This window comes from Tauraco erythrolophus, chromosome 6 (genome assembly GCF_009769465.1).
Source record: "Tauraco erythrolophus isolate bTauEry1 chromosome 6, bTauEry1.pri, whole genome shotgun sequence".
NCBI classification, from domain to species: domain Eukaryota; kingdom Metazoa; phylum Chordata; class Aves; order Musophagiformes; family Musophagidae; genus Tauraco; species Tauraco erythrolophus.
In genome coordinates, this window is record NC_141470.1 from 30582015 (window position 1) to 30603053 (window position 21039).

Genomic DNA, 21039 nt, shown 5'->3' on the forward strand with positions numbered 1-21039 from the left:
TAGCAGCTACATCTGATGGAGAGGAGAAAGTTCTGAAGGAGATATTTCTTCATTTGCTACAATTTTATTACAGCAACTGAAATTTAGCAATACTGGGGATGTTAGAAATTAATAAAAATGATAGTTCATGTGTCACGTATGGTAATGTCTGTACTAGCGTATGCTTATTGTTACCGTTTGTTCTCTTTAGACTGTCTGCGTTCATTCCGTTTTGCACTTCTTGGAGTCATCCTCTGTTTTTTGTCTGGGGTGGCTTTTACTTCATGATTCTAAACTGAAATAATTGATTTTGTATACGAGTGATCTTATTTTTGCTTGTGTTAAACAAAGCTAGGCTTGTTTATGAAGATGACAGAATAATTCAAATGGAGCATCAAGAAAATTACACTGTGTGCTCTTTCTGTTTTATTTTAAATTGAGTTTGAAAAGAAATGGATGGCATCTTGACATTTGGCAGTTGACATGTTTTTATACAAAATGCTGTGTTGACTTGCCTGCTGCTTGTTTTCCCCATGTAGGTTTGAAAATTGTATCTCACTAAGACTCTTTGATAATGGCATCTGTTTAAACAAATCTCTGTCTGAGATTTGTTTTTTCGTCAGTTGTTTTAGGGCTGCTAGTAATCGGGTCACTGTATTGCCATTTATGAACATTAGTGCGTACCACCAACACAAGCTTTCTTCTGTATGTGCAAATACTACTTGATGTGTCCTGAGCCTTGTCAGGTCTTGCATTTTCAATTTCAAAACTCACTACGATTTCAGGCTTGTTGACAACAGGTGCAACATTTGTAGGTTTCTATAGCTAAAAACCAAAATAGATGTTTTCAACTCCAGACCGTGAGCTGAATTTGATTGACAACAGTAATTTCTTGCATTCAGTGTAACAATATTTTCTGAAAAAGGTACTAACTCAAATTTACTAGCCGCTTTTTTTCTCTTAGCATTTCTTTATCTGTGTTTCTTTTGCCTTGGATAAAGGTAACTTTTGTGACTAAAGTTTTTTAATTTGAGTATTTTGGAGAAGTTGGAAGGATGATGTTAAGATGTTATAGGCAGTTAAGTGTTTGTGGTGGCATCAATGACATGGATTGTTTAGTTTCTTTATAGCCATTTTTTCCCCCTGCTTTAAAAAAAAAAAAGTGTTTTATTGCAAAGTGTCAAGCCTGGGGGCGGGGTGGTGGTGTGGAACCACACATTCTGAGATCTAGATCATTTGAAGAACTAGTCCTGAGAACGCTGTCTGAATGTGATTTCATATTATAATTTCCAAACGTACACATGTCTTCAGAACCAAGAGGCGGTTTGCTCTTGTCTCTTATTGTTGATTGAAACTGAAGTATGTATGGTATATGTTCTCGCACAAGAATAGCTTTCAGTAGAGAAAGGGGTGTGTGACTACCACTGGCAGGATTGATAATTTATGTAGTGATATGAAATGTCAAATAGCCAGCTTAGTTGAGTTCAGGCTGTAGCTCTAGTTCTCGAGAACATAAAGGGTGCTAACCTCTTCAAAAAACAGACAAAAACTTTTATTGTGAGAATTATTACAACACTGTCCCTCAGATCAATAAATTTCTGTGGAAACTTCAGTAGTCATCAAGAAAACTATGAAAAGTAATTCCATTTTTTTCTTGATTTCCCATTTCCTTAAATACTCTTTAATATGTAACTGCTGCAAATCCGATATAAGTAACAGTTATAGTTGCTAATGCTCTTTTTTAGGTCTCTTAAAACGGTGAATAAATGCTGGAAAAGCCTGTATATAACTTAATGTTTTGGTTTTTAGTAAATATCTTGACTTTCTTTGTTCTAACATCTTGCTGCATTGAGACATTTACTGATACTTGCCTCTTGTAGTGGGACTGAAGTTGAATTCTGTGGACCCAACAATGAGCATTGACTTGAAATACTTGGGTGTGCAGCTTCCTCTTTCCTACTCAAATTACTCTTTGTGGAGCTACCCAGGAACCAACCCCAATTCTCCAGGTGGGTAGAATATGAATTTGCTGAAATCTCCATTATTATGTTTTTATTATCAATGATCAGAAGGAGGGAATGGCCGTTTAGTTGAACTTGATATCTTAGAGATTGAAACAGTATAAAATGACAAAATGTGAGAACTTTCGTCAGTATGCAGTTACTGGCCAAAGAGTCCTGAGTAATTTCTGGCCAGATTGTCTTTAGTCTTCCCTTTTTGTAGTGGTTGTGATCCAGTAATAGTATCTGTGTGGTTTATTTTATGCTGGCACATTTTGTCTGTTGGAACTGGATTTTGTAAATGTAAATATACATGTTAACTTCTCTCAAATTGTTCTGAAAAAAACTAAGCAATCTACACATCTCTGATGTTACTTACATGCAAAACAACAAAAAAAGTTGTCTTTCATAGACCTGAGTATCAGAACTTCCCAGAAGAGGAGCTTGAGGTGCCACTTGGGGGCTAACCTATAATTTCATCATAACTATTTATTACAAAAATGCTGACCGATTATGCTTTTTTTCTAAACTTATTTGGTATCCAAACAAGTGCATTTGTCATTATAATGTGACTATAATTCTAATTCTGTTGGTAGATACCATTTTTAATAATAAGCTAGTTGGACAAAGTATAGGGGTGCTTATCTTTCTCCTACTTTAATATTCTGATTACTGGATCTTTCTTAATCTGCTTTTGAGAGCTGGTAAAGATGTTGTATCTCAGCTCTGTTTACACTGCAAAAGAGGCAGATTCAATTCAGAAGACCTCAGTGACAAATGCAATTATTTCTAGCGTAGCAATATGTAAAACAGCCACGCGGATTCCTATTAATATTTTTACACTCTAACTTAGCTCCCAGAGGTGATGGATAACTTGACAGAGATGTCGCTGTTTGCCTTTTGTGATTATTCCCTGTCTACGCCTAATTGATATTCAGCTGAATTTGATAGAACAACAAACATTAAATGAAGTTTCTACAGGTCTTATAGAAGTCATTGGCTTAATTGAGGGGAAATACTGAAATTGCTTTCCTCACTGAGAGAGATTGTATGAGCTCAAAACCTGCCTGTTCCATTTTAGCCTACTAACTGGCTCATTCACTTGTTTGAGTTTTGGGATCAACTGCTTGCATCATTACGGAGGAGTCTAAAACTGAAAATACAGAAAACATCTTTTGTATGGGATAGCAGATGCATGGCCATACAGCAGAACTCTGCAGGAAGCTTGACTTTTGAAGTATTCTGTTAATTAAAAAAAAAATAATCAAGTTTCTTTGTTTGACCTTTAGATTTACTACTGTTTGTGTATCCGTGAAAAGGAATAAGCAGAGTTTGCTAAGACATTGATACAGTCAAGCTTGGCTCGTAAACTGAGGCTGGCTTTCTTCTTTTCCAGATACTGGATTTCCTTTTGTTTCCAGGACAGGAAAGACAAATGACTTCACAAAAATCAAAGGCTGGCGTGGGAAGCTTCATGGTGCTTCTAGAAATGAAGGTAAAAAAAAAAAAAAAAAATCATTGAGCAATCACTGTGTATTTCCAACACATGGCCTTTTTCTTGACCTTCCATAGATCTTGCAAATTTGTAATTGTGTGTGTCTTAATGGGATATTTGTTTTTTGATGGTGAAACTGTCAGAATTTTTTTGTACTGTTTTCGTGGTCAGAATGGAGGTTTATGAGGGAAGAGAGAAACTAATTCTTGAGTAAGATAAAAATACATGTATTCTGTTCTACACAGAAGGCTTGAGTGAAGATCAAAGCTTTAATAGTTTTGGGTTGTTTGTCAGTTTGGAGTTGTCTTGAAAGTATGGTAATTCCAGAATTCTATTGCTCCAGGGACCCTAATGAACTAAAATAATTTCATTTATATCAGTGTATTTTTAACTCCAGTTAGAGTAGGTATTCCTTACGTATTTGAGAATATAGTAAGGAATATAAAGTATTTGAGAATACTTTGCTCTACCTCAGGGAGAAATGGATATTTGGCAATTAGCCAATTTTTACTTTAGATTAAATGTTTATATTGTATCTTCTGTACTTTCATACAATGCTGTGTTGGGGTATTCCAGATGTATTGTGGTGTACCAGGTAGGCTGAGTGTTCAGGACAAAGTTGCTCAGAGGCACGGCCTGTTGAAGGCTTGCTGTTTTTGTGGAGGAATACACATGTAAAATCTCCACAGAAACAGTTTTTGAGACAGCTGGTTGTGTTTCAGAGTGGATTATATTTGATGTGCCCGTGTTATACTCTTCTGAAAGAATTGTGTATATTTTTTGAGAGGTATTTACCTCTTCTGTGTTGTTTAATTTTTTTATAAGATTTGTCAGTATGTTTTCCCAGGAACTAGTCAAAGTGCTCGTTTATTTAGGTGGCAGTTCAGAAGGTTCCTTGAAGAATCGCTCAGCGTTCTGTAGTGACAAGCTGGATGAGTACTTGGAAAATGAAGGAAAGTTGATGGAAACAAGTATGGGATTCTCTTCTACTGCTCCCACTCCTCCTGTGGTGTATCAGCTTCCCACTAAGAGCACTAGCTATGTGCGAACACTCGACAGTGTTTTAAAGAAGCAGTCCACCGTAATTCCATCAACATCTTATACATTCAAGCCTGTTCCTCTGTCATCTGGTTCTAGGAGAACAAAGACTCAAACCAGACAGACATCTACAAACACTAGAGCAAAATCATCTTATAGGCCTATACTGCCTTCACCTTTTTCTGGAAAGCAGAAACAGAACTCTTCAGCATTAGGGGAAAAGGCTACTAAGTCTGTCTCAAATGGCAGTTTGACTAACCAAGCAGATAGTTTCATGTTACCAGCTCTAGATGAAAATATACTTCGGAAACAGATCAGTTTACGCCAAGCACCACAACAGCAACATGCAGCTCGTCCACCAGGTTTGTCTAAATCTCACGTGAAGTTAATGGACTTGGAAGACTGTGCTCTCTGGGATGGCAAGCCACGGACCTATATTACAGAAGAACGAGCAGATGTCTCTCTGACAACCCTGCTTACAGCTCAGGTAGATCTATAGTAGTTTCTTTCCTTTCTGTGCTGTTGCTTTTCCAAATGTGTGCACTTACTCGTGTTGCATGTAGATGCAGAAAATAAGACTGGAGCTGCTAAGGAGCATGACGAATCATGATGATTGTTTTGTGGTGTAGTCTTTGCAGTGAAAGTTGAGAAAAGCTGACTTGGCAGTATGTGAAAAAAATAATTGTGATGCTAGTGTGTTGATATGAATCATTAATAATTTGAGTTATCTCAATTTTTTCCATAAAAGTTCTGGTTAATACAGTTGCTATTAAGTAACTGCATTTTCTTATTATTTGTCACTTTTTTTTTTGCAATTGAAGTAACTGCAAAAAAATCCTGATCATGTAACTTAGTTGTCACATGGTAAACCTCTTTTGCTTTCTTCCCATCCTACTTATTACCAAGATGTTTCAGATGTCTCCAGTTGCCTCTCAGAAGACTTCAAGCTCTCCTCTCTTCTGTTTTTCTCAGTATAGATGATGAATTTTCATATGTAAACCATGTAATTGGAGTGGTTATTTTAAGTGAACTTTGAATAGCAGTTTTGCATATGTTTGATTTAATCTTATTAAAATTTCCTCTTACTAAAATTTGAAGCTTATACTTCTTCAAAACTTTTCTTAGGCTTCTCTCAAAAACAAACCTATCCACAAAATTATAAAACGACGAGCACCTCCTTGCAATAATGATTTCTGTCGACTGGGTTGCGTATGTGCCAGTCTAGCATTGGAGAAACGTCAGCCTACCCACTGCCGCAGGCCAGACTGTATGTTTGGTTGTACTTGCCTGAAGAGAAAAGTGTTGCTGGTAAAGGGAGGATCAAAACGTAAGAAAATAATGAAAAAGGCTCTGCGTGGAAATCTTGTGTTCTATGGAGCAGAAGAACAGCAAGAGGATGAAGATGCAGAAGAGGAGGATGATGGGGAGGAAGATGAGCTGAAGCAGAAAGATAAGAAGAAGAGAAAAAGAGTGGAATACAGTGAGTATTGCTGGGCAAAAGTGATTACTTAGAGCTTTGCAGAAACCACCTATCATGGTGGATATTTTTATTAGGACATAGTAGTGATGCCATTTGTAAATGAAGAAATTGGGAATGAATTCCAAGAGATGTCTGGAACATCTGCTTTCATATAGCTGGCTAGCAGGAAGTAACCTTTTCTCTTTTTTTAAACTTACTTAACCAGCATTTTGGGCACTTCTTAGTTCTTCTTTGTGATCAAATAGCTGGAGTTTCTGTTTGGTAATTTAAAGTCTTTCTCAACTCTCCAGATATCTGTAAAGACTAAGGATATGAGATAACTACTGCTATTGCTGTTAGTAATATTCACTGTCGTAATGCTGTTTTCTTTCCCTCTTATCAAGAGAGTAACTAGAGCTGTACTTTCAGTTGCTCTATATAGCTGCATAGTTCATTGACTTCAGTGGAAGTACAGTGATTTATGGTAGTTTCAGATCTGGCCTAAAGTATGCTCAGAAAACCAAATCGGTAGTAATTGACCATGAATTTACACTTTCAGTTTCTTGCTAACAGTACTTGCAGAATAGCCAAAACCAAACGTAGCGTTAGCTGCTGTTCCACTGGAATAAATGAATTCTTCCATAGACCTGTGGTATAAAATCTGGGGGTTTTTTGGTGATATATACTTAAAAATTACAAAACAGTATCCTTGAAGATCACTTAATTCTTCGGTGTTTTTCTGTATCTGCTATCACACTACAAGTGAGAAACAATGATTAGTGTAGAATAATTTTTATTTTAATTTCCTCTTTCTTGTGGACAAATGCCAGTCACTTTTCACTAGAATTTGAGACAAGAAAAACAACCGGTAGTGTTTCCTGGTGGTATGAACTAGTGATTGCTGCATGGCTAGACCTTAAGCTCAAACAAAAACTTCTGTTACTGCTGTGTTAGGTGGTGTTTCATTTATAAGTTGTTTTTGTTTTTTCTCTTTTTTTCAGCTATCTGTGACTCAGAGCCAGAACAGCCTGTTAGAAATTGTCCATTGTGGGTGAAAGTAGAAGGTGAAATAGATCCAGAGCCAATTTACATCCCAACACCATCTGTTATTGAACCAGTTAAATCTGCAGCACTGCCCAACCTAGACATCTTGCTTTCCAGTAAGCATAGAACTTCCAGTGGCATGAAACCAGGCAGAGTGTATACTCCTAAACCCAATCCAGTGGTAAGACAAGAAGAGATGCATTTGTTTTACTTTGTGTTGAAAATGAAAACAAACGCTGCCAACGGCTTCTATGCTAGGCCATTTTAGATGAAATTTGAGATGAAAGCCTAAGATTGAGTGCGCATAGGTATGCCTATAAGCTAGGATGAATTGGCTGTATATAAATCTATAACTATGTCTGACTTCTGTTGAGAATTTACTGTAGGAATACACAGATGGTGAAAGGTAATTATAATTCATTTGAAAAATGCAATAATATATGCTCTTTCTGGCAAAATGATTGCTGGTCCTGTAATGTTTGTGTAAGTTATTAGCTGCATAATGTAGACTATCTAATTAATGAATTACAAAAAAAAAAAAATTTCTTGCAAAAAAAAATGTTGAGATGCAGACACATAGTGTTCAGTATAATTCTGGAGTCCTTTTTTTTTATTGTTTGAGGTTTCACTGCCAACATTGGAAGAATCTGTCTTTGCCTCTCCTGTCACCGTAATATCTCACAAAAGCAACAACAGCAGTAGAGGAAGAGCAGTAGTAGAGTTCAGTCTAGTTACATCTGAAGAACAAACATACCAGAGTTGCTATTTAATGTATACCGGATAATGTTAAACAACTCATGACGCTTTGGGCTCACTAAAGTTGTTTCCCCACTCCAGAAGTAGGAATGGTGTTGGTATTCCGTTCCATACCACCCTACCTTGAATATGTAATTCGGAAGCAAGATGTAGACCGGGCTACGTCATACTAAGAGAGCAGGTTCGGCTTTAAATGCTAGACCTTTCTTTTGACATTTGCTATTGAAGCATTAATGTTGCAACATTTTTAGAAAGCAAAACTGTTTCATGAATCCCATGTGCATCTAGAATGGAGAGATTTTCTTCTTTTTTTTTTTTTGGGGGGGGGGGGGGTGTAGATTCGAGAAGAGGACAAGGATCCTATCTACTTGTACTTTGAAAGTATGATGACTTGTGCAAGGGTCCGAGCATATGAACGCAGGAGAGAGGAGAAAAAGCAACAAAAAGACAAAAGTGATTCACAGATTTCTAGTATAAAGGTAAGAAGTCACACTAACTAGCATGTATCACAGAACAGGCAGAAATACTGAAAATGTTAAGTAATATTTTCCCCAGAAACTCTTATGCAACATGAGGGCTTGACTTATATTGGATGGTGATAGGACTGTGAAGCCTGGAGCCTAGATCACCTAGCAGTGGTGGAAGATTTATCTTGTTACTGTTGATAGAAATTATCTTGTCTGTGGAAATTCCTGGCTGCTGAGTGCATTACCATGTTAGGCATAAATGCTGATTTGTTAAGAGCTGTTCTAAGATGAAAATTGTAACTTTGTCAAAGTTAGTATTATGTTTTATGGTTAGGGCTGACAGTATGATGAACCACTTTATTTTGTGATGTGATTTTTAGTGTGGAAGAAATACACAGGATGAATGATTTTTTTTTTTTTTGCATTTCTTTCTTCCTGCAGGAGCATGAACCAGAGCTTCAGTCTCCTGAGAAAGCAACCTATGAGACAGATAAAGACACTGATGAATCAGGAGGTAAGAGCTGAGTCTTGAGTATAATTCAACCTCTTGGTAGTTCCACATTTTTGTGGGGTTTTTGTGTTGGCTTTAGTTTTTTAAAAAACTTGCAGCTATTGATGAAACAAAAGTCCATTTGCTGGGGGATTTACTGCGGCTGTCAATAAAAATCTTATGACGTGCTTACAGTTTCCTGTTTTCTTAAGCAGTTGCGTGTGTGTGTCCTGTAGGAGATAAGCAGGCTAAATACCCAGTACTTGCTGTTACTCTAAGGTTAACGTGACCAGTGTTACAGTAGCTTGTTTAGCAATAAAAGATAATACTGTGCAGCAGACTCATCTTCAAGAGTGATAATTAGATACTGGGGAAGAAATGGAGATTACTGATTTTGGTTGTCTGTTTTTGTTTTGTTTTTTCCTCTTTTTTTTTTGTTTGTTTTCTCCCTACTATTACTTTGTAGTTACTGAAGAATTAATAAATATTCAAGTGGTGCTGTGAGGATGAGGTCCTCGTGTTCTCCACTTAGAGCCATACAGGACAAGGAAGCACTTATACTTTATTTGGAGTTGTTTAATGTTGAATCCTTTTAGTTCAAGTTGAAATGTTGAATTGAAGTTTTGCTACATTGTATGTACTGGATTTGAGTTTTTAGTTCATAAAGAAGTAGGCTAGGCATCTGTGTTCTCCTCCAGTCTGAAGTGGCCCAAATCATGTTGTGAACTTTGAAATGAGACATATACTAGAGGCTTTGTGTCATCCACTAATAAAATATAGCTGCCTTTTTGAGCTGAATTTTTTCACTGTTTAATGTATACAACAGCGCACTCTACATTTAAGGATGGGAATGGAAAAATAATACAACTAGTCGAAAATGCTGGTGAATTGATAGGTGAAATTAAACTGGCCAGGACACAGGGCTCAACATCCTTACGGTTTTGCAAAAAGTGACATTGGATCTCTAATGATAACTGAAGGTCATGCTTCTGTTACAAATCTGCAAAAGACATTTCTGCTAGTGGCATGTTTGCCCCTCATGCCATTATAGGACACTGGTCCTTTTCTGACTCCAAGAGAAAAGTGCCATCTCTCAAATAACCAGCGATGCTTTCTACTGCATGTTGGTGTTGCTTGGAGATCTTTCATCCATGTACTGAAACAACCCAGCTTTGTTTGGCTTGTGATGCAATGGGATACAACCTGAGATGGTATGGCTGCAGGGAACGAACTGTGAGAAATAGTTACATTAGTTTTGCAGTGGCTTTTTGCTTGTTGTGAAGCTCTGCCAAGGGGAAGTGATGCTTTGAACAGTTTTTACTTGTTGTTGCCCTGCAGCTGAGACAAGGGTGGAGGTGTGGGCAGAATTAAACTGTTTGAATATCCAGGTGACTAAAATGCCATAGTATTGCAGAAACCTATTTCAATTCTTTCTCAGAGAAAAGCTGGTGGTCTTGCCGTAGTGAGGTGGACTCTTCCTCCACCTCCTGTGTTCATCACACCACTCCAGGTGGACCAACCAAACTTATCGAGATTATCTCTGACCGCAACTTGGAAGAAGATCACAATAAGATCTTGACCATCTTATCACAGCGTATCAACAGTAACGCGCCACAGTGCCTCAAAATGGGTAGCTTCATTATTGAATTGGCTTCGGAACACAAGGTCCAGGATGAGAACCACCCTCCTGTCTACTCCTCCAGACTGAAAATTTCAGTGCCGTCCTACCAGGACAAGGACGAGAAGCCTGAGATACCTGTCTTGGAGACTCCTGATAGCGGAGTGCCGTCACGCAAAAACCCAGAAAATTTAAAGTTCTTGCGGGCAGACACATTGGACAATCTGCAGGAGAAGTTGCATGGGGGCAAAGCCTTGCCTTTTTATGCAAGGGTTTCTCCTGCAGGAAGGCTGGTCGTCTACAAACGCAAACGTAATATGAGCCCCTCAGGCTTGATTCAGGTGGGTCCCTCTGCCTTTACTGTGGAGATTAGGTTCAGTTTCATCCAGTATCTCAGAACTACTTGAAGGGGAGAACACTCTTTAATTTATCTACCTAGACTTTTGCCTGTCCAGACAACGATTCTTACTATCTGATGGCATTCCTGCCTCTCATAAGCTTATCCTTTCCAAGATTGACTCAGTAACAGGAAGTCTGATTGGAAGTCTGAAATCTGATGGTTTTTTAGCTTGTCCTTTTGGCCACTTGTGTCTTGGTGGCCCAAGTACAGAATCTCTCTCAAGATCTTTTTGGTGCTTTGGAAAACTCCCTGCAGATGCGTTTAACAGATACTCCTTCTAAATGAATGGCAGTTAGAAGCCACAAAAAGAATATTTTTCTGAGGAAGTGTATACTGGGACAAAACTTTAAAATGAAACTGTAAACACTAAATTGCTTTTTGCTACATTTTACTGTTAATCTTCACTAAGAGCCTGCATCCTCTTTGCAGAATATACATTGTTCGTCAAGAGACTTCATAATCCTGAATTCAAAGAGAGTCCTTTCCCTGCGGTTTCATGCTGCCAACTTGGTATTATGAGTTGGTGGTAGAAACTGTAGGGCTAGGATTAAGATCTTTTTTAGTCAAAGGTACTTGTGGTTATAGTAACACCACTTTCAGGGAAGGCATATGAATTAGAAAATGAGAGTAAAAATTATTTTCATGATGCTTTGCAGATATGGCATCCTCAGAAAGGGAGAGAAAAAGTTGTCTGGGGAGATTTCTTATTTTTAATAAAGGTTAAAAATAAATAAAAAAAGTCAAGACCTTATTTAGTGGTGTGTTAAATATATTTGGCTTTTAGATGGTATCATCAACAACCTGACACTAAAATGCAACGCCACCAAAACTTCCCATTGACGACTAGGCATAAAGCCTGACATTCAGAAAGATGTTCTGTTTTTTCTCTTCCATGCAGTGAGTTACCGCTACAACTCTGAATTTGAAGTTAGCCAACTCATCATACCTTAATTACAGTATCAAATGACAGTATGGATAAGAAAAAAGCTGATAAAGCTTATACAAGCTCTTAAGACTTTTGTCCCAATGTGTATGACATAAGTATTCTTTCTTCTGTGATGCTAGGTGTTAATTAGGTTTGAAAATTTTGTCCAAAATTGTCCTTGAATTTGGGAACCCATTTTTATTCAGGACTGTAGCATGAGTAAGGGACAGGAAAAATAAGCGCTAGCTTCACTCTAATTTCAGTGATTTCACATGCTCCTTTGGACTCTGTGGTTCTATGTGAGAGTCTGAGTAGCATCTGAAATCTGTATTATAAAGATATAACAGAGTTGTTTGAACTTCTCCTGGGTAGTAAGGAAATTAGAAATTCCCATTCTGAATTGCAATGGTTTTTTGAAAAGGACACTTAGAAGTCCCATGGAACGAAACGCCTCTCCAGAGGTGGTGAATTAGCATTCTTTTCACAAAATTTCCCTTTTCCACTTTTTTCAGGTTAATGGTAAAAGGTATCCTCAGGCCAAACTGCTTTTGGGACAGATGGGGGCTTTACATCCTGCCAATCGGCTAGCAGCTTATATCACAGGCAGGCTGCGACCCACAGTACTTGATATCTCAACCCTCAGTACTGTGATCTCCAAGGTAGCATCCAATGCTAAAGCAGCTGCTTCTGGGACACCATCAGTCCAGGTGCCCACAACATCAACTCCCAAAACTACATCTTCCACCAGCACTACTTCAACCCCCACTGTGACGACTCTGAAAACCCATGTCCCAGCACAGAGACAGATAGGTAGGTTGAAACTTATTACTGTGTTTTAAATTGCGTGAAGCTGAAGTAAAAAGTGAGTGTACAGCATTGCTGTTGATTTCTGTGCAGCAGTGCATGCTGCCATTGGCTGCATTGCCAACCTAAGCTGCCTCTGCAATAAATAATCTCTGTAAAGCAGAAAGTTTTATTTTGACTTCGGCATAAGATTACAGGTGTTGACCGTTAGTTATTTTATGAATACTACTAGAGCATGTTTTCAAGAGACAAGGAAGAGTGGATGGAGACGTGCTGAATGTTAAGCTTGGATTTTTGTTTTGAGAGTTTCCTTACTATGATTTTTAATTGTTCTTCGTCAAACGTCGATTTAACTTAAAATGAATAAAGGATCACTCTAATCTGTGGTTCTTCGCTGTTAATTTTTCTCATGATGTTGCTCTCATAATTGGAATTCTTGTGACCAGGAAAGATGGGTGAAGCAGCAGTGAAAGACAAGATGGTCCAAATCTGGATTAGCGAAAACAACAGGTGTGCAGCCAATAACCACACCAGCCTGTAATCGCATTGGATTTCACAAGCTAAACAGGGTTGGACTCAGTCAGCACTTTCAGTAAAAAAAACCCAAAAAGAGTATTGGAAGAAGCATGTGGTACTTGTGTCTCAATTAGTACTGAAATGGTTATCCCAGCATGGCAAGAGAGGAATTGCCTTTAACTATTACGTTTTGCATTAGTTTAAATCAATCAATCAATCTAGTGCCCATCCACATATTCCCACATGTTAATTAAAGATCTGAAGAAGCCTTGCAAGAGAAAAGGATGTTACCTGTGTCCTGGCAAAACTTTAATTTCTCATTGATTGTTTTGTTTCTTTCTGCCTAAGTTTTCATTGCCATGTAAATGGGTGTGTTGTTTTTTTTGTCCTGTAATAAAACTTCTTGTATTGTGTGTTTATGCAATATTAAAGAGCTGGCTGCATTTCACTGATGGGTGAAGTGGTTGTTGCATATATGGTTCTAAGTGTTCTGGCATATTCTGGGTTAAAGATGCTATATGCATAAATAACTACGATTTTTAAGTTGGCCTTGCTACATAATCTCTGTGCTGTTGTACTCGCCTGTAGGCATATGGAGTGATGTAGATGCAGTGTTCTGATCCTTTGGAGAGCAAGGGATGAGGGAATGGATCTCCCCAATAGTAGTTACTTCCGTTGTTTAAATTTGTGCCATCTAGTCCTCAGTTGCACAAACATTACTGCAGACTCTATATCCCTCCTGCCACTTTACTCTGTGGTTGTAGATGTAGATACAGTAGAAGGGGAATGAAAACCAAGAGGCAGTGAAAAGAGGAAGATTGCCCATGCTACTACAGGAAGAATTTGAGATCTAGAAAGTAGTTTCAGCCCATTATTTCACCTAAGTGTGTGTTTTCCTGTACTGTAATTAGAATTGGAATTGTCTATTCATAGTTTCACAGTAAAGAACTCCTCAAGACCTCTTTATTTTATGTTGCCAGGAAGAAAGGCAACAAAAAGCTATAGAAGTGGAATAAAGCAGACATATTTCTAGTATGTAAGGCGTGTTCAGGACTGCCATAAATGTTTCAATTTAATTACAAGGTACAGAGAAAATAGAGGCTCAAATTCATGCTGAAATTACAATTGTAGCACCTCATAAAGGCAAAGAGGATATCTATTAAAATTTTGACCTGCAAGTTTTTATTTGCAGCTGCCCGACCCTCACCTGGTGGTGTATTCACACAGTTTGTGATGAACAAAGCTGGAGCTCTACAACAGAAGATTCCTGGAGCGAGCACACGTCAGCCTCTGACAGGGCCACAGAAGTTGAACATCAAGCCTACACCGGTAATGGTTGTTGCTCCCGTGGTTCCCTCAAGACCATCTCCAGCTCAGTGTTCAGTCTCTCCTGGGGTCACTACAGCTACCACCACTTCTCCAGTTACTGTGGAAAGTACCAGTGTGGCAGCATCTACTGTGACTGCTCCTGGCCAAACAAGAGCTAATGAACCTTCCTGCTCTGCTCCTGCAATTACAGTCACAGCTGCTCCTACAACACCTGGAATCATCACCTGTACTAGTCCCTCATCCACCACTGCCACTGTGAACATAACAAAAGCAACGGGGATTGCATCAGTAGCAACCACGTCATTCCCTAAAACTGTAGTAACAGCACCAACTGTTACTCATCCTGTTGTCACAACATCGACTTCTACAGTTGTACTAACAACAACTGCAACAGCTACGTCTGTAGTGACCACATCAACTTCCTCTGCTGGCTCTGTTCCAATTATACTATCAGGAGTTAATTCAAGTCCTTCACTGAATCCAAAAAAAGGTAAGTCTTAGGTGCTTTGGGCTGTTACTGCAAATACTTCCTTTTTTTTTTTTTTTTCCCCTACTGCCTTCGTAGCTGGAAAACAGTCTGCAACTGTAGAACCCTATTTAAATATAGATTCACTTGCCTCACCCTTCTTTGCAAAATTGGGTAAGAAATGTAATCTCTTAAATTGCTTGTTTTATTCTAGCCTGTGCCAGTAGAGGAGGGGAAAAAAATAAAGTAGCTGTCTGGTCAGTGACTGCTATGAAATGAGCTGGAAGTCTAAACATAATTTCTTGGCCCATAGAAACGTAAAGTACAGTTATCACTATGACTGCTAGAATTTCATGTCTTGCATAGAGTCCAAGAAGTAGGTATGGAATTACTTTCTCATCGTTAACATGGGAGCCTTATGAGTCATGGCTAAGAAATTTTGATGGAACTGCATGAAAGACTCTTCTGGCCTGGTTGGTTCTATGTGTGTTCTGTGAATAAAAAGAGAAAAAAATACTTTCAAACAAATTTAAAGAGATCCAGTTGTTCCCAAGCTTTTATGCTTGGTTTGTTAAGGATAATGCCTGGTTTGTAGGCTGTTCTTTTAAGTTGATTTTTAAAGTTTTGAAATGTTTCAGAAGATGCTACTCCACAAACTGTAAGTAAGAGTCCCCAGAAGATGTCTCCTGGAACAGAGAAACGTGTAGGACCTCGATTGTTGCTGATTCCAGTGCATCAGACATCTCCTACTTTGCGACCGCTAAACAACACGCCTCTTGCTCAAAGGCAGAGGATGATCCTTCAGCCTCTCAGGAGCCCCGGTGGTGTGAACCTCTTCAGACATCCTAATGGGCAGATAATTCAACTTGTCCCTCTGCATCAGGTTCGACCTGCGGGTGCCCAGCCCATTGTGCAGCCGGTGATGTTCCGCAATCCAGGTACAAAGTCCAGTGTTTTTTTCCTGACTGACCAGTGTGTTACCCAGAAATTAACAAGTAACAAATGTCTCTGTGATGCTTCTTTCCCCTGCTGAACATAATTGAACAGTCTCCTTTGGTTCTGCGTGAGTAGCTGAAGAACATAGTGTAATTATTCAGATGTAATACAACCATGTGTCTAAAATACAGGAAGTGCAGTTAATAGCTAAGTCGCCAAAGTTTGGGAGTTCTGTGCAGCAAGTAAAAGGGCCTGCACGTGTGTGTGGCAATGGAGCCATGTCCACTGTACTCTTGGAACTTAAAAGAAACTCTGTTGATATGACCATTCAAAAATAATTGTTGTTGGAGATTCTCTTAGAAGGGATGAACTGTTACCTGTGTCTCATTGGATGTGCTGCTCTGTTTTTGTTTGGTTTGCAGGTTTCTTAGTGCTTTTACAGCAGATGCACAGATCAGATGTTACACTACATTACAAAATTGCTGGGTTTTTTCCTCCTTAGAGTGTGAAAAGAAAAATAAGTCTGGTTTTCGGCTGTTTCTCTAGTGCATAGTTGAAGATAGGTTTGGAAGAGTCAGAAATTCTTTACATTGAGGGTGGTGAGGTACTGGAACAGGTTGCCCAGAGAAGTTGAAGATGCCCCATCGCTGGAAGTGTTCAAGGCCAGGTTGGATGAGGCTTTGGGCAACCTGGTGTAGTGGAGGGTGTCCCTGTCCATGGCAGGGGGGTTGGAACTAGATGATCTTTAAGGTCCCTTCCAACCCTAACCATTCTATGATTCTATGAAATTGCAGGTATCTGACAGAAAATAGGTAGGGTGCTTGTTGAGCATACTGTTGTACGTATTTGTAAATAAAGCATGTTTATGAACAAAATATACTTTAAATGCATATTTACTTTCCAGAAGGATATTTCTTCTGTTCTCCCTTTATAAAGAAGCATCTTGAGGAGAGGGAGACAGAGTGGTGTTGAAAAGAGAGAGGTGAGAGCAAGCACAGTAGATGACAAAACTGGGGGGAAGAGAGAAAATAATCCTGTGCCTTAGTTGAGGTTTGAGCATGAGGTGTAGTAAAGAATCGGTCAAAACGTTCATTGAATTCCTTTCCTGTTTGGGGCTTTTGCTGTACAAGAGAAACTAGTTGCCAGTGGTGGTATATTTCCTCCTTGCTTTACAGAGTTCTAAAATGCTGCAGAAGAGTTAATTAAGGTGAAAAAGATTGTGTTATAATCATGTAATTTTGTCATAGTTTTTCTCTGTGGAATATTTTTATGAGGAAAATGAAAGTGGTTTTAAATTATTATTTTTTTTTTTTTAGAAAATCTACATTTTCCTGTTTTCCAATAAATGAGAAAGCAAGATGCAGAAGACTTTAACTAAATGCAATGCCTTTTTTAATTAAAAAGTTTAATGCTACAACTTACTGTTAAATCAATTAGATGTAGAATAGCCACCTCATGTATATTGCAGGGATGTTCCATGTAAAAATTCAACAGTTTGTGTCTTTATGCAGTACCAGCTCTTTCACTGAGAACTTGTGCTCCAATACCTGATTACATTGTGATCCTTGAGAATGCTGGCTACTTCTAGTACAGCATCAAATACTAAAACTAAAAGAAAAAAATTACTTTGAAGAAGTATTCATGTATTGTTTTCCTCACAGGATCTGTTGTAGGAATCCGGTTGCCTGCACCTTCTAAGCCTCCTGAGTCAACTGTGTTTCCCGCTTCCTCTGTGTCTTCCACTAATCCTGCCACAAATTCAGCTGTACAAACTGCAGTACCCAAGTTATCCCCTACGTCTAACCTAGCCACTCAAGCATCTTCTGTTCTTCCTTCAGTTACAAGTTTTGCATCACAGGCAGGCACTCTGACTCTGAAGATCTCTCCTGCTTCTGCTAGCAGTGTGACAAGTCAAACACCCTCTGAGTCTAAAATAACCTGCAGCTCAGGTGGTCTGCCAGCTACTGCTGCTAATCTCATACCTTTACAATCCGGTAGTTTTGCTTTACTTCAGCTGCCGGGACAGAAGACTGTGCCAAACTCCATTCTTAACCATTTTGCATCTCTTCAGATGAAGAAAGATTACAGGAAAATACTCAAGAAAGAGGAATTGGGTGCTGCTCAGCAGAAGAATGAGAAGGCTTCACACTCAGATAACATTGAAGTTAAAGGGTCTGAGGTCACAGTGTCAGATAGGAAACAACAAGAAAATGAGTTGTCAGTTAACCAGTCAGATAATGTCAAAGAGTCAGCACCTGGCACAATCACACCTGATAGAAATTCTGCTACATTAGAGATGGTGGAGAAGGACTCAAAGGTGGTGCTAGAGAGTTCTTGTGATGATAGCTCTTCTCAGCATGATGTTTCCACAGATGTCATATCATCTGACCATTCATACATCAGTGAGAAGCCAAATGATGAGGAAGAAAAAGGAACCTCTGAGGAGAAGGAGGATTCTGTCAGTTCTGAAACTCTGGTAGAGGCTGTTTCAGCTAACTCTGAAACTGTTTGTGGGTCCTCAGATCAATCTGTAGTTGCTTCTCTGGATAATGCACACCCACAGAATCTTGAAAATCAGAAGACTGAACAGTTGAAGAACCACGGGAAGGAACAAATACATGCTGAACAGGAAGAGAAACCAGTAAAAGAGCAGGAAGAAGATGCACAGGCACAGATTAAAGAGGACAGCAAGGCAAGTTCTGGGCAGTCACAGAGTCAACAAGAGCAAGATACGCAGCTGGAGAGCAAGAAGGAACAGATAGGGACTGAACTGTCTCAGGACAAACAAGAATGCCAGGGTGATGCTGTGCAGCCAGATACAGGAAGAACGGAGTACAAGGGCTCTACAGAAGCAGAAAGCCTAAGAGAGAGAAAAGGGAGTAAGTCTGAAATCAGTTCTGCAAAAGAGCAGGATAGTGCTTCGGGAGAAGAGCATACAGTCAATACTAAGGAAGGCGAAGAAAACATAGCTAGGCAGGAAGGCAGTAACAACAAAGAACAAGATGCGTTTGATTCTCAGGAAGAAATGAAAACAGGTCATGATATTGTAACGCATGTCAACAGTTCTTGGAGCAAAATATCTAGCATTGTACCCAGTTTAGAAAGTAAAACTGAGCCAGATAATGAAGCTGATGTATCTGAGAAAAGTGACTGCCTGACGCCGGAACAGAGGGCACAGGAAGCCGGGCATCACAAAAAGAGTTACACGGCCTCCATTGATGTAGCTGCTGATGATATGGAAGAAGAAGAGGAGGAAGATGATGATGAGGATGAAGAGGATGAAAAAACTGATGATTCTGCTGATGAGATGCTGGATGGTGCTTCTGACTTCCCAAGTGAAGAGGAAATAGATATTGAAAAAATGGTAAGCACTTAATTATTTATGAAAGGGTTTATTTGTTTTTGGTTGGCCACAACCAAACCCATGGATTTGAAAGACACAGTACGATGTTTGTGTTCTGGATTGCAGTTTCTTTAGAAAGTTTAGATTGGGGTTCCAAGTGGAAATGTCTTTCATTTCTTCTTAGTTGCATGCTTTTTTTTTTATAAGTAGCATTGTAGTAGCCTTTTAGAAATTGTCTCTTTTTCAAATAACAGGAGTTCTATTGTGCAAGCTGTAATGAAACCATTGCATGTTGTCTTCCTCCAGTATTTACTTCAGCAACTTGATTCCTTGAAATATGATTTATGATCCTAAAATGTAGTAGCCAATCTAGTTCTGTTATTTTAAGCTGTTTCCTTCTACTTAATTTTTGTAGCCCTTAGTTTATAGTTATTTCTTGGAAGGAATGTTCGAATCTCTCCTTAAATTCCTCTTGAAATTTAGTAATAATTAAGTAGTGTGTGAAAGCGGTCATTCTGTATTCGATAGAAAACAAATGGCTCCAGAAGTCACAGAATAAGCATAAAACATTGTGGTTGGTATAGTTAAGATATGTTTAGATTGTAATGGACATAGAATTTCCATCAAATTTCACCCAAAAATGAAAAGAAGACAATCCCATGTGTAACTCCTTGATGTACTTTTTATATATCAGTATGCAACTTAGGAAACAGTGCATTGTCACAAAACCACAACTTCATAAATTTTAAGTAAGTCAGTCAAATTGACATAAGAAATAAGGTAGTCATTTCTTGGGATGAGATAAAAGTCAAAAGAGAGAAGTTGAACTGGAGAAGAATTAAACAACAAACAAACTAACAGTAGGAGAGATTATGTTGGTGTCTTCAGGAGTTTGAAAGTGTATAGTTCTTTTAGGCCTCTTGTGTTAATGTAGTCCTCTCACAGTTGAAAACCAAATTCGACTACTTCTAACCATATCCAGAGTAACTCAATTAAGTCAGCAACTCTGGCTTTCAGAGAATCTCTTGAACTTCCAGAAAAACTTACGAATCAGTTCATATTCCAGCTTGCTATTCTCAGGCAAGGTGATAGCATCTCAGCTGAATGAAGGTGAGGAAACTGAAAGCAGATGTAATTTTTGGAAGTTCTTTCAAGCTGAAAACTGAGCTGTTGCTGTCTTGTCTTGAGTCAGATGGTGACAGTTTGATTATTCCTGTATCCTTCAAAAACTTCAGCAGAGTTGCCATCAAGTTCTGAGAATTACAGTTAGTTCATGCCTGATAAACTTGCCAGACAAGGTAGTCTTAAAAATCCGTTGGTAAGCCAACGGGTAGTATCATGTCTAGGTCACAGAGTAGCCTTAATCAGGGTTGCTGTTTTAAAGATATATTTTCTTTTATCCTGCAAAAGGATGATGAAACAAAACAATAATTATCAGAGATGACAAGCAATGTTTGTTTTGGAAGAAACTTACTTAATATGATTTGGTAAGCCATATAAGGGAGTGTCTTCACCATAAGCTCACCCAAACATAGTAAGCTAGCTTTGGTTCTTCAGCAGTAAATCTAAGGAATGAGATCTGAGAGAGCTGTAAAAACCTGTCTGGAATTTAGGTGAGTTCTTGATTTGTTAGTCTATGCTGACTACAAGTTGAGTTAGCATGTCAGTGTCTAATGGAGAATTCAGTTTTAAATCTAAATATGTAAGTCTGTCACTTTTCACTGGGACGTAGTCTTTTGTCAGCATAGTGCTTACAAGAGAGGCTGCACTGGTATTGTTTGTCAGACTGGATGAAATCAGATCATATAAACAGGCTACTAGAGGATGTTTATCTGTTTCATTAAACAAGTGGAAACATAGAAGCAAAGCGTACACCCATGTCCACTAATAACTTTGGTTTACTGAAATTACTGACAGCTCTTTCACTACTGATTTGGAATGTGGACTGGTTTTGGTTACTTGGGAAGTAGCCAT

General features: G+C 38.6%; 1 protein-coding gene across 1 annotated transcript in view; it reads left to right on the forward strand.

Moving 5' to 3' along the window:
* Positions 1–21039, forward strand: part of MGA (MAX dimerization protein MGA) — a 61165-nt gene that overhangs the window by 20933 nt on the left and 19193 nt on the right. The window contains 12 exon segments of the mRNA XM_086613679.1: positions 1860–1988; positions 3376–3474; positions 4350–4999; positions 5638–5992; positions 6973–7196; positions 8110–8250; positions 8680–8752; positions 10167–10687; positions 12184–12481; positions 14184–14810; positions 15425–15724; positions 17384–19086. Coding sequence (XP_086469805.1) covers positions 1860–1988; positions 3376–3474; positions 4350–4999; positions 5638–5992; positions 6973–7196; positions 8110–8250; positions 8680–8752; positions 10167–10687; positions 12184–12481; positions 14184–14810; positions 15425–15724; positions 17384–19086 — 5120 coding nt within the window.